The 14,486-nt window shown below is 37.9% G+C and overlaps 1 protein-coding gene across 2 annotated transcripts; it reads right to left on the reverse strand.

Moving 5' to 3' along the window:
- Positions 1-9,625: 9,625 nt before the first annotated feature.
- On the reverse strand, positions 9,626-12,376 carry LOC309692931 (troponin I, slow skeletal muscle-like). 2 transcript variants are annotated; one of them, XM_082511839.1, is made up of 8 exons: positions 12,322-12,364; positions 11,774-11,786; positions 11,564-11,605; positions 11,147-11,188; positions 10,749-10,880; positions 10,574-10,663; positions 10,124-10,306; positions 9,626-10,012 (listed from the first exon to the last, which is right to left on the reverse strand). In XM_082511839.1, exons 3-8 carry the CDS (start codon positions 11,582-11,584, stop codon positions 9,911-9,913), a joined length of 570 nt encoding a protein of 189 aa, XP_082367965.1. In that variant the 5' UTR covers positions 11,585-11,605; positions 11,774-11,786; positions 12,322-12,364; the 3' UTR covers positions 9,626-9,910. The 2 variants fall into 2 exon arrangements, with proteins under 2 accessions (XP_082367965.1, XP_082367964.1); XM_082511838.1 differs by lacking the exon at positions 11,774-11,786 and having other exon boundaries at positions 12,322-12,376.
- Positions 12,377-14,486: the final 2,110 nt, after the last annotated feature.

The raw sequence follows: 14,486 nt of genomic DNA on the forward strand, positions 1-14,486 counted from the left end.
TTTGTTCCAGCTCGCCTCTCCCCTACTCTGGCTCTAGTGCCGTTGCTGCCAGAGCGATGGTGGCTGAGACGCAGCGGAGCGGAGGTGTAAGTGCCTGGCTTAAAACAGGACATGTTAACTGCATTTAACCTTCAGTTACTCTTTATAAAGTTAGGTAGGAGTCAGACCATGTTTCTTTTTAGCTGAAAAACATTACACCCAGGTAACCTGCAGTGTTGAAAACGTGTTTTGCGACAATGTTTGCTACCCTACAATCCGTCCTACTGTGTAGTAAAATCAGCGACATTTGACTGTCCTGTTGCTCCCATTGACATTTATACAGCCTATTTAAAATCTAAAACTTAAAAATTGTCCGTAGCCTGCTGGTGTTACCACTGTCCTGTTTGAAATGGAATGAGAGAAGCTGGTTATTTTGTCATGTGTGCATGTGCCGATATGAAACCCAGGAGCAACATTCAGGTAAAAGTGTAAGAACAAATGATCCGTCAATAAAGGATAATGTTGGATCAGTGTTTCAATATTTCTATATTTCATTAGATGTTCATGTGGTTTGGTTATTTGCCTTTTGGTTCAAAGTACACTGAGAGAGGCCTTTTTTTTTATTAGTGATCTTAATAATTTTTTTTTCATCTAATTGAATACAATATATTTTTGTATGATTATCAGTCCAAAGAGGGAGAGAGGAAAGAGGGGAACATGAGGAGAAAGTGCAAGGTCAGGAAGAACCAAGTAAGAAAACAGACAAGGAACAGTGACAGGCAAAACAGAAACTGTTAAACTGCTTGAGAGAGTTGACCACCAAAAGTATTTGCCAACTTCAAGGTGAGGCGACACAGGTTAAAATGAAAGGAATAAATCTGCAGAGCCATAGTAGTATCTGCAGTAAAGATATTTTCATACATTGTACCATAGGCAAAGTTGCCTCCATTTTTATAATTTTTTTTTTTTTATCAATAATTTGTACATTTCAAGGACCCTATTTTTGGAGTCTATTTTCATATATCTGTATTGTATTATACATACACATTAAAAGTGAATCTCTGTCCAAAAAATGCACTCAGTTTACTTTTTACTCACTATTATCACCATTCATCATTTTCCCCCAGTAAAGTAATTAAGGTTAGGATGTGTATATGTGTGTTTTGTTTTTTTTTTTAATTCCAATGCATTCTTCTTTTGCAGCATTTAAATAACCTTGATCAGATTTGATGGTTTTGTTACAGTCTTTAAAAAAAAAAGTGTTTTGCTTTTCTTTCACAAATGTGGGATTAAATTGTGTTAAAATGTACAAAACAATGATGTCATGTTTTGAGACGAGGACCCAGGCACAGAGAGACTTGATGAATTTAAGAATCTTATGATTTAATAAAGAAATTTGCTGACTTGCATAGAGATGGTAAAATTATGATGACTGATAACGGAGATGGAGACAACAGATGATGAGGCCAGGGAGGAACAGGGGTTTAAATGCACCAAGGAGACATCCAGAGGGAACTCAGGACAACTGGAGACATTTAAGGATGCAGGGACTAACAGAGACAGGGAAGAAGTGTCATCGTGACGAGTAAAGTTTGTCTTACCTGGCTGAGCAGCTCTGGGTGCTCAGCACCCCCAAAGCTCTGATCCTAGAATCGCCCCTGGAGCAGAGAGATTACAATTTTAGATTTTTTTTTACTCATTTTTATTCTGCTTTTAATTGTTATTTTCACTTCAGTCTAGTTTCACTCTGTTTCCAGAGTTAGTTTACTTTTTTCACATTTCACAATTTTTTAGGGTTATAGGATATATTAAAGGCTGAGATCAAAAATAAAACATGAGCCATTTATGGCTGATAAAGGTCTACGCTAAAATCCAAGACAGAAGGAAACCAAAGTCCAAGAAACAAAGTACTCAGAGAAAACACACACAGGAAGCAGGGAGGCACAACACAACAAGGTTTAACTGAAAGTCTGGGGTGTATATACAGTATGCAAGGGGAGTGGAAACAGCAGGGAAACAAGAAACATGTAAAAAATAGTCAACATTCAGCAAGACAAGAAATAAAACTAGAAATAAGGCCGCAAAGTCAAGCCTAAAAAAAAAAACAATCATTATGGAAAGAGACAAGAACTGAATACACATAATTTTGACACAGAAAGATACAAGAGGAAAGGCTAGAAAAATGAGAAACAACTACACAAAATGATCCAAACCACAATACTAATAAATAAAAATGGTCTGTATTTGTATAGCGGTTTACTTGGTCCTAAGGACCCCAAAGCGCTTTACACTATGCACAATCATCCACCCATTCACACACTGGTGATGGCAAGCTACATTGTAGCCACAGCCACCCTGGGGCGCACTGACAGAGGCGAGGCTGCCGGACACTGGCGCCACCGGGCCCTCTGACCACCACCAGTAGGCAACGGGTGAAGTGTCTTGCCCAAGGACACAACGACCGAGACTGTCGGATCCGGGGCTCGAATCGGCAACCTTCCGATTACAAGACGAACGCCCAACTCTTGAGCCACGATCGCCCCTAAATATTACAACTAGATAGCAACTGAAACAAAGAACTAAAGGGACAGAAAGGAATATGACAATCAAATATAATTGACATACAAACCATGAACCAAATAGCATTTTAAATAAAAGTCCACAAAGATTCTGGGGCTAGGACCCAGGATTATGACAGATACATATGGCAGTTGGTGTGTGGATCTTTCTGTATAGCTCTACTGCTGCTACAAGAGTAGCAAACAAAAATTTCTATTTTAAATCTCTATTTAAGATTATTTTTAAAAATTAATGGGAAACTGATTTGAGGAAAACCAATTCCAGACCCAAATTAGCCAAATATTTGAAGAAAGATTTCCACCTCTTCAGAGTGTGTTAGACATTTTGTGGTGCAGTTTGTAGTTGTACATCATCTTTATTGGTCTAAGGACAAATCAAAAATCCAGACACACCTTGATCCTCCATGTGACCAATGCAGAGGGCTCCAGCTATAGTTTTACATACGTTTTGATTATGTCCAAAGCTATATATCATATGCCAATGTATTTTTTAGACTTTCTCTAAAATATATGGCCAAATGGTACATTCATCTCTGCTGATTTCACTTGTTTTTTTTTTGTATTGTTTTTTTTACATATTTCTCTTAGTGAGCATGATGCTTGTGATTTCCTTGTCTTCGTTTCTCTATTGCCCAGAAGACTAATACTTTCTAAATAGAAGGATTCTCTGCCCACCATGTTTTGCCACTGGAAGAAAGGTAATGCCTCATTTTCATCTAGAAAAAAATATATATCATTAGAGGATCTTTTGGGAAATTGTATGTTATCTGGCAGCCATTCACATCCTTTGTGTGTGGCAGCTGTTGTTATTAGCACATAACTGTAATGTTATTAGAGTACTGAATGCATAAATGACCATTTATTTTTATACATTATTGAGTAAATATGTCAATGATGTCTGACTATGTTCGTGTCCTTGATCTGCAATTCTAGGGGTAGAGTGGGAGACGTTTGATAAATGGGTTCAAACTGGTTTATGAAGGTCGGTATTATATTTTTCTGGCACGAAATACAATAAAAAAATGACCTTGGTAAAATAATGTCAATGCTTATATTTACATTTTTATATTAAGATTGCCTTGATTGAGCCACATATGCGTCTTTTTATTGTCTGCTGTTTTTGGTATTTCTATGGATATCACTCTTTATCTTTTACAGTTTCCCTTTAAAGAATGCAGCGACTCAGCCAGAAACATTAGGAATGATCATAGGAACAATGACTACTTATAGAAATTTATGGCAGTTTCTGGAGTAGTTCGATATTTTATTCCAGATGAAGCAGGCTGATAAAGCAACACCGCCACCCGAAGAGCAGCCATGCTGGGGAGCAGAGTGAGGGCAGAAATACTGCAGACTCTTTCTATAAAGTGCACTGCTGAGGTGAGTCTAGGTAAAATCCATTATTCTTTATTGATTCTCCAAGTATCTCTACACGGAGGAGGAGATGGAGATAAAAGAGGAGCAGATGAGTAACAGAGGGAGTTTTAAGCTTTGTTACAAGTGAGATGTGGGTTATAAAAAAAGGGGGGGGGGAGGCTGGGGTTTAATGTTCTTAATATTTTGTAGATTCAGTTTAGTCAGCAGTTTTATTTTGTCCCAGAGCTGTCAGAGGTTTCTAAAATATGGAGAAACTTATTTTAATACCCACAGAGACCTCTTGAGGTTTTGGAAAACAATAGCTTACACAATGTTTGGTACTGTTGCAAGAAAAAAGAGAAAATTTGAGCTGCCCTTTTCCAGCATTTTTCATCCAAAAATATCTATTAATAATGTGAGACAGGCTGTTCACACGGTTGCTCCAAGGAGACCTGAGGCAATGCAGAGTCAGCCTGTGAAGTTTCTCCCTGTGGTTCACAGGGATTTGAATCCAGCAGCAAATGTCAGGTTTCCCAGAGATTTCCATTCATTTTAAAATGTCTCAAATAAAGCTGACACTTTATTGCATAAAATTAAATAAAACTCAATTAAACCAATATATGTTATCAGAACTGTCTCCTTAAGTTAAATAGTAGATACTCCAATTTTAGTTGTAGGCCTTTCAAAAGCTTCCACCTGATTAAAAGAAGAGGAATCTATATTGGCTGGATGTTGTTGACTCCTGGCCAGCTTTGGTGTCCAAAACCAATACCCGTCAGCCTCTTCTCCCTCCCTATTGGCTCACAGGAGATCGATAGTGAGAAGGCGGCAAGGCCGCAGGCACGGATTGTAGATGAACCTAAACCATTACAAGTGACAGGAGGAAAAGTGAGGATGTGCTGGATGTACAATGGCTGCTTATATTTAGTGGAGATAATATGTTCTGAAGGTCTTTCTTAATAAGTCCCTGAAAACATATTGCATTGTGTGGCACTGTAAATCTTTGCTGGGAACAGATAAAGATTTTTTTTCTTTCTTTAAAAATATATAAAGAAACAAATTCCAAGAGTCCATTAAAAGGTGTATTAATTCTGCATGTCGCAGACGAGAAAAAGTGTGCAGCTGCTTCAGATATTGACTCACTTTCCTCTGTGATTTTTTTTCCTCGTTGTGCGGTGAATATATAACAGGAACGAAGACAGACCAAAGCACGCCAAGGGTGTGGTGGTCGAGGCATGGCCTGCTGTGAACAACAGCTGAAGGTGATGAAACAGCCCCGAAACAGCTTTATAGAAGATGAAATAAATACATAACATACTCAGATGTGACAAAAGGCTTCTCACTCTTGTCTCTCTAATGTCTCCCATCTGAAACCTCATGAAATATCTAAGCATTCATAAAAAGATTTAAAGAAAATCAATGTGGACTAACTTTAACTTTTCTTCTATATATTAAAAGGAAAGCATGTTAAACTGCCCAACTTTACAGCAGACATACAGTAAACATGTTTACAGCCTGATTCATAACTATTTTTTTGTCTACAGACAATATACTTATTTGTGAAGGGCGAATTTATGAAACACACCTTTGAACTTTACTAAGCTTTGAATTTACTGACAGTTGCCTTCCGATGCATAGCTGAATGATAGGCATTACCTCGGCTAACAGTGCTCTTAGTGCCTTTGGTAGCTTTTTAATCCAACTGGCTGACATATAATATGGTTTTTCATATGGTTATTTCTAAAAACCAAACTAAATATGGTCACTTCCGAGTCAAAAAACAATGGAAATGGCCATAAAGCTCAAACTGAGGCCTGGAAATCCATAAACTAATAGACAAAAAGCTATATCTATCTTTTATACACAGTCTGCAAGTTGTTCTCATCAATGCAGTGCTTTAACCTCTTTTGTTTTTTCACAGTTAAGTACCCATAAATGTTTGTTTTTTTTATTTAACGCCAGAATACTTTAGCATATGAAGACTTTGACTCAGTGACGACAACATGGCCAGGTCCTATATCCTTAATACTTTTTTTGACTGAGGGGCACACGGTGCAGTTTGCCCAAGTATGTGTGTGTATTTTTATGTCCATTTAAACCCTTGAATCCACAAGTTTAATTCTACATTAAAGCTGCTTTTCTGTGTCATTACCTCCAAATATAGACTATCGTTTAGAAAAGAAACAGGATTTGCCTCAAGCTGCTTATTTGACACATCACCCCAGGAAGCTATGAATATATACAGCTTCTAGTTAGTGCAGCAGAAGACCAGAAGCTAAAGAAGCTTTACATAAAGGAAGGTTGCTAGTTTGCACCCTCAAAGGAATGGGAGAAAGTTGAAATGGTGATTTAAATGAATAAAAAAATATTTAAAACACTTTTTTGCTTTGCTATGAGTAAATGTTGCAACCCTAAATTCAGTGACTGACTGATAACTTTGTATGTAAAATGTTTACACTTTGGGGCCACTTAAGGCACAAAACACAAGACAACCTTATGAGAAAGGCAAAATGATAACCTTGAGATAAATACAGTAAAAACAAATAAAACCAAAAAGGCAGGTGTTCCCTGATTTAAGGCTGTATTAGACAGACAAATATCTGGCGTTATGTCGCATTGTGAGAGAGGCTTTAAGGCCTGCCTTTTAAAAGTTTCACTAACAAAATTGGCCTGGAACAAAAGAAAAGGACAGAGTTGACCTACATCTATCAATCCACCAATCCCTATCCTGTCTTAAAGACCTTATAGTATTATAACAGCCCGCTTCTCTCTCAGGCTGATGGTTTATTTGTGATTCCTGTGGTATTTAAAATTTATATATGCAGTGCAGCCTATGATTTGCTATCATTGTGCAGTCTACTTACGTAAAGCTTGATGCTGTGCCCAAGTTTATTAAATCCAAGTTGCACAGTTTGATTTGGAATAAGTGAAATTTCAGAGCCTGTAGGCATTTCTACCTCTCCAAAGGTTTTGTGTTCCTCATAAAACTTTCCAGATCATTGTCTTTCCTCATTAGTTTAACTGTTACCCAGCTAACCAGCTTCACACCAGGTGGATAGTACACTTTATTAGGTTATTAAGTGCAGCTTTATAGCTCACCTTCATGCTTCCTATTTCCAAAGCATCTGCACATTCTTACAGTCTTTCAGTTCAGTATAAGCTACCGCAGTTCAGTATAAGCTACCGCAGTTCAGTATAAGCTACCGCAGTTCAGTATAAGCTACCGCTGTTTTATTAAAACCTGCTTGTCTGTGACCGTCCTCCCAGTTGTCTGGATTGTTTGTCTGATTCTTTCTGTCCCAGAGTTCCAGACTGTCGCCTTGCTTATTGATCACACTGCCTTCAATTCAGCCTACTCTCACTGACTTTTTGCATTTTGTTTTTCTTTCCAGTTATTGAGTAGTTGCAACAAGGTACTGGCTGATAATAAAATTTCATGATGTTTTATCTTTAGTACAAAGTGCTTTTCCGTGGCCTGTGGGCTGAATGTGCCATACCGCTGAAAGAAACTTAGACAAGACTTCATACAAAGAACTGAGCCTGAGAGTCTCTGTCATAGGGCAGTGTGTCTAATCATCAGACCACCCTCTGTTACCGTCAACCCACCCCTGGTCCCTGCAGCAATAAATGCAACGCTTGTGCTTTATGTTGAAGATTAATGGCATCAATCATACCTCCTCATCAGGCCACACGCACATACACATTGCAGACACTGTAATCAGCACTGGCATTTTATTTTTTTTGCAGATTAACGCTCATTTTTTCTTTTCCTTTGGGTTATTCTGTGAGTGAAATGAACTGGCACTGCTTAGAGCCACAAGAGTAATTATTTATTGTCAGGCTCTGCTACTTCCATCTTAGAACTTACGAACTGTATTTTACTCTGTAGAAGAACATGTGAAATAGTGGGAAGTTTCTTTAAGTTAGGCTAGTTTCATTGACGTAATCCAGAATCACAGAGATGTGAGCCATGGGCAGGACCTGAGCCGCATTCCCCAAAGACATGGAATGAGGATAGACTAGTCATGATTAGTCTAAGCTTATTCCTGGCACCACCACCACACTTTAGAAAACCGGTCTCCAACCCCCGGGCCACGGTACCAGTCTGTGAGTTGTTTGGTACCGGGCCGCGAGAGCTGACGCTCGGGCGGGAAATTTATGTTTTTTATGGGTTTTTGTCGCTTTTTATCGTTATTTTTTTCAATCGTTTTTATCATCTGTTATGAATAAATCTTCTTTTTTGGTACCGGTACTAGTTTTATTTTGTTGTATTTATCCGTGACACCTTAAAAGCCAGTCTGTGAAAATATTGTCAGACACAAACCGGTCTGTGGCGCAAAAAAGGTTGGGGGCTGCTACTTTAGAATAAAATTAATGTCATGTATAGGTGACATCAATTATATTACAAATTAATTATATATTAGTGCTAATAGTATTTTTTAAGCTTTCTGCATAGTATTTATTAACTGTATTAAGCCTTTAATGCACATAATATTCACCAGTTGTTTAGAAACCTTATTAACAATAATAGATTTTTGAATGAGAATATGTCAATTTAGTTTCAAGTAAATTTTCAAAGCAGTAATTACTTTTCCCAGCAGCGGATTTATTAATGCTGTTGTGAGCTGCCACCAAGTGGCGCTGATAATGAAGTGCAAGCGGCACAAACGTGCTAACATGAGCCATGACTAATGCTTGGATGATTTCAAAAGTGCTCAAAAAGCTTTCTGACCTTTGCACTTAACAGTCATCAATATGTGGTGCTGACAAGTCGGCTGTCAACATTTGTGGTATATGAAAATAGGCACTGTCTGTTCCTTTACATAGACAGAGAATTTAAGCCTGTTTGTTTTGTTTGTTGATTTGTTTTGATTTTATAAGATTAGTTTAAATGTAGAAACCATTATAAAACAGCTCTTTAACAACATAAAGTGTCAGCTGTCCTTTACACGCAACACTGATATGCTGCGTGCAGCCCTATCAGCTTTATTTAAAACACACACAGATGTTTCTAGTCCATAAAAGTATAAAAACAGACTCACCACTTCCAGAAGTCATGAAGCTATTACTGGTGTTACTGTCACGCCTCAGATAACAATGTCTGGCTTTCAGCAACCAGACAACCCAGTCAAACAAAGAAGCAGTGCATGAATGCATGAAATGTCTAGGATGGCAGTGTTAGTGGGCTTCTGAAGCTTTCTGGAGCTTTGATTTATAGAAGATGACATCATGGCTGAATATATTCTGTCAAAGTCTAAGGTGGAACATGTGCTGGAAAAGCCTCTTTGTTTTACTTCTGCCATTAAACTGCTTTAAATGTTACTTGTCATAATGAATCCCTGTTAAACTTGCTTTTTCCAATTATTAAATGCTACTGTATGTCAAAAGCAAAATTATTTCCAAGTTGAAAAAACAATTTTAAAAAAGGAGCCTTTTTTTTAATTTTTTATTCATTTGCTTTGAGTTTACTTTAAACACAATCTTTTGCTTTCACACAAGGTCTATTTAAAACACTGAAACAGATACACAGAATGCAACTGCCACCTGTTGTTCCCCCTCCCTTCACTTTTCATCTTTCTTTTTAAATCCATCAACAGCCAAGCTGCTTGCCGTCCTTTGACGTGCCACACATAATCCTTCTTGTGCCAATAAAATGAAACACGATAAAGTCAAGTACAGATATGGAACATCACCGATGGAAACAATATGTGTTCATTTAAATCCTCTTTAATTGTCTTAAGGTGACATAACAAAACAAAATATTCTTTGGTAACAAAAACAAAACAAAACATGGGCTTCTACACTTTTATTTTACACTTTAAGTGCATTGAGTTGTTAAACTGAGTGACTATCAGGTAAAATGCAGCACAGGTGGGATTTATACTTGCTTTTACCTCAAACTAAACTCCAGCAGCTTTTGGGTCAATTTGTCTCCCATTAGGTATTCCACTTTTTCTGTCTAGACAGCTTAACTTTTCCTGCTTTCAGAGGTGATCTCACTGTGCTCCGCCGCCTGTGTCGAACATCTTCTTACGGCCCTCCATACCTGACATGGCCTCCACATTCTTACGCCAGTCGCCTACTTCACTGGTAAGCACCTGAGAATGAAGAGAACCGGGAAAAAAGAAATAAAAATCAGAAAAAAATGTTTTGATACTGAGAAACACAAGAGATTAGGAGCTAAGACGTGAGAGTGGTGATTCTGGTACCTTGTCCTGTTTCACATCCTCTTTCTTCACAGACTTGAGGTTGGCTCTGAGGTCCATTGAACCTTTGTGTTTGGAGCCCAGGAGGGCTCTCATCATCTCGTCTGCTGACACCCTCACTTTTCGCAGGGCAGGCTTTTTGAACTTGCCCCCAAGGTCCTGTACCTTCAGCTTCAGCTCATGGATCTAAAGCATTATGACGCAAAATATATGAAAAAAACAGAAACAGGAAGAAAAAGCTCACTTTGTCTCCTTATTCTTTAGTTTTTTAGGAGAGTACATAGTGTAAAAGTGCTGCAATAATATTTGAGTAATGTCTTTCTGTTATATTGGCCGGCCTGTTCTGGTTTGACCTAAATATACAGTTAATAGAGAATTTAGCCCCCAATTTCAATGCAGACATTTTACAGATACAAAGGATATGCAGAGGTCTGGAGGATAAAAGAGACTTACATCTTTGTTATGCTTGCTCACTTTGGATTCACAGTCATATCTCTCCTCATCCACAATATCAATTTTTGTATGAAGCTGCTTGCACAGTTCCTAAAAGATCAGATATTGATAACATTAATATTATTATATTTTCTGCTTTACAAAAGCTGGTCTTTTGTGGCTTTAGAGAGCTTACTTGTAGTTCTTGCAGGGACTTTCCAGACAGTTGCAACGGAGGCAACTTTTCTCCTAAATAGCGTACTTTCTCCTCCTCCCTCTCTTGCCTCTCCTTCTCCAAATCCTCACAGGCTCTTGTGAGGAGCAGCATCTGATTGGACACAAATGGGTATCAATCACAGGACGAGGAAGTTTTAGTCTGACCGTGACAAAAATGATAATTTATGTTGGTTTTCATAAACAGTATGTATTATGTTATATGGCAGTGAGTCAAGTGTGCACTAAGAGTCAATGAAACTTGCAGCATGTGCATGGCTCGTCATATTGTTCTTATATAAAATAGTATTAAATTAATATCAAGTTTTGTTTTCATGGGGATATATAGCAAACAAAAAAAGGTGTGTAAAGGCAACTCACTTTGAGGGAGAGCTTGCGAGAAGCCGAAATCTTCGACTTCGGCTGTGGAGAAAGCCAAAGCACAATCAGCTCAGTGATTCTAAATCAAATATTGATTATTTAGGTCTGTAAGGTGATATTTACAGTGTCGAGTACAGTAAATAAAAGGCTAACAAAGTACACTGTATCTTTCAACTAAAATTAAACATTGCACATTGTATGGAAAGACCTGCGAGTGTCAAACTTGACTCCACTTACTGCAGTCACACATAAAAAGATAACGCTTTATTATTAGGATGAAGTCAAGGGGAAAGCTCTCAGGGATGCAGATAACAATTCTGACAGATAACCACTGCCACATCTTTGCCATGTGTGCAAGGACAATGTGTCCCCTGTCCATGCATGGAGGATTAACACTGTGGAATATAGCTGGCTCACCTTTTCCCCTCTGGGATTCATCGTTCTGGATCTGTCGTGCTCCTGAAACAGCAAGCAGGAACACATGAGGACGATGATCTTAAAGGCAATGGCAGGTTTACATGAGTGCATTATCTATTCTTATCCTTTTAGGAAGCGAGCACAACTTTCCCTTAAAAAACATTTTCACAAATATGAACCATACAGCAGGCATAAAAGGAATTTTCTTACCTCACTTCAACTTCTTGAGCAGAAACAAACACATGGAAGAAAAGAAAGTTTATTATTATTAGTATTAGTCATGTTTTGGTGTAATATGTCATCCCATTAAACTACACTGAAAATTAACCATGTATTTACTCCATCATGTTGATCGTCATCCCAAATATTAATTTTTTCATTCTGTATTTTTTACAGTTTAACTAATGACAGCTCAGCACATTTGTTAAGCGAATACATCAGCTGCAACATTTGTTCTGACAAAAAAAAGCAAAGCCAGACAGCAGCAGCTGCACACAGATTTTTAAGATCAGCTCTTTGTTAGGTTGACAGCATTTATGTACAAGTATGTACAAATTACTATATTGTACAGCTTTAACCAAAACAACACTGGCTAAGCACTGTCTTATTGTCTACAAAATCTATTTACTTTTTATATTTTCTGCTCTAATCTTGTAAGAAAATTAAAATTATATTAGTACCTTCTTGTTAGTCACTCTGGCAATATTCTGAGAAACCTTAACTAGGTAAAACACACAATATAGCATCTGTTCTTTTACCTGTAAATGAGCGTCTGTGGAGGTGAAGAGAGTCAAACGGCAGCTGCTGAAGACAATGGGCGATGGCGAGTGGACAGCAGATATAACGTCTGGTCCCAAGAATGTGCTGGCAAGAGACCAAGCACTAAATATCACCTCCCCTGACACTGACAACACAAGGAAAGTGTAATAATAAATCCGTAGCATTGCCTTAATGGTATTGTCTAGAGATCAGCATTTGAAATGTTATCATTTTTCCCAATTGGAATAATTGGAAAAATTCACAAGCTGATATATTAGTAACAAATATTGTCATTATTATAAGTTCTCATAAAAAGGACATTCGAAAGCTTGCCAATTCTTCTATGTTGGTGAAGCCAGTAGCTATATAACCTAAGCAATTACATCAATTCATTATAGCTAAAGAGATTCTCTCAGTAATAAATATGCTGTTTATGAGAAACCTAAAGCCTTTACTGGGGCTAGCCAATGCAGACAATCATACTCTAAGAATAGATCAGGCCTCTTCACCATTGTACTCTGCTTTTAACCGAGTTAGCTGTGTCAACACATGCGGTAAGGTTTACTGCAGGTACAGTGAAAAAACAGAGTTTAATTGATTTTTTTTTCTTTTTACAGACAGTTGCAAAGAATCTGGGGTTTTCTTATCCAAGGTCTTTACATGACTAAACGGTTTACAGACTCCAGAGAAATCTCTGTGCGTATGACTGTATGAGCTCAGGAACACTTCTAAAAGCTTTGTAGAAAGCAAAAATCACTGCAAGCACAAATGGTCAAGACCTTGTTAATGCTGGATACAGCTTTCAAAGCAACATGCTGTCCTTTAAAATTTTCAGGAAATGGAAACTGGAAGTTGGTAAAGACAGGAAAAATCTGCTGTGTGACAAGGCATGTAACAGCCATTCATTTCCTGGGGTGAAATGAGCATCTTGGTGTAGAAAAGTCAGAGTTTCAAAATATTTGTTGTTTCATTTTAGGGTCATTTTTCAGTGACATTTGAAAAAATGACAAATTCTTTCTGTGAGAATTACCAAAACAGTCAAAGAAATCCCAACAGTGCACACTCTTTAAATAAACTACATTAAAAAGCAAGGCAGTTGCTCAAAGCTGAAGAAGGCGCATATACAAAGACTTCAAAACACAAACATCTACTGTCAACAATTCTTTGGCACGACTTTACAAAGACTCCAGAGTATGAGCGCTAATCTTGACCTGAGCGCTGACTCTTCTTGCAAATCACTTAACCCCTGAGCATCAAGTTTCTAATCTTTCCAGTGGCTTATACTGGAATAAAACTGATGCAAGCGCTAAGGTGTTTTTGGTAAACTGAGCATTAGCTACAAAGGGCATCTTCATATAGAGCCACATGTTACATGGAACAGTCAATGCTCCTTTGCTCTCTTGAAGGCTTCTCACAGATTAGAAATCATTGTGAAAATTAGTGAGAATATCTGTCAGCTAAAAGATGAGCCTATCAGACATGGTTCCTTCTGACCCTACTTGACTTCACTGTAACGCCATTATAGACCGACCACATAATACCATTCAAGTTTAGTATCGCGGATGAGTTTTGCATTCTGTGGCTTTAAGAGCAGTGCATTCAGCAGCTCTTAAGTTCAAGATAGAGTATTAAATATTCATTGCTAGAAATCTGAAGATTGCTTGCCAGTATTATTGTTCAGTTTGTTACATCTCAAACTTCTTTGTCTTTGCAATTTTTAAATTAAATCAATATATATCTTACGTCAGCTTGTATTTGAATCATTTTACCCCAATAATTTCCATTAAATTCATAGACAACATAACTCTAAGAGCTTGGGTTTTTTTGTGCCAGTAAATATTCTTATGGCATACACTACCAACTTATCTGTCATATTAGCAGTACACTGCTTTCAGCGGTGGGCAAGCTAAAGAGACAATACCTCAGTGTGTAACGAGTGTCAGTAAAAGGAAGAAGATGAAGGGGACAACAAATGTCCTGTCATATTTTTTTTCCAGTGATCCTCAGCAGGTGGGAGCGCTATTTCTGATGCAACCCAACTCCCTCCTGTCTTTGCACAGGCACACGGGCACCCAAAAAGAAAACTAGGCAGGCCTTGGTATCGGGGAACTGCTTGTAATGCACTTTCTACTGGTGCTGCTTTCACAAATAGGTCAGTTACTTT

This window comes from Aulonocara stuartgranti (assembly GCF_965226115.1).
Source record: "Aulonocara stuartgranti genome assembly, chromosome: 17".
Classification (NCBI taxonomy): domain Eukaryota; kingdom Metazoa; phylum Chordata; class Actinopteri; order Cichliformes; family Cichlidae; genus Aulonocara; species Aulonocara stuartgranti.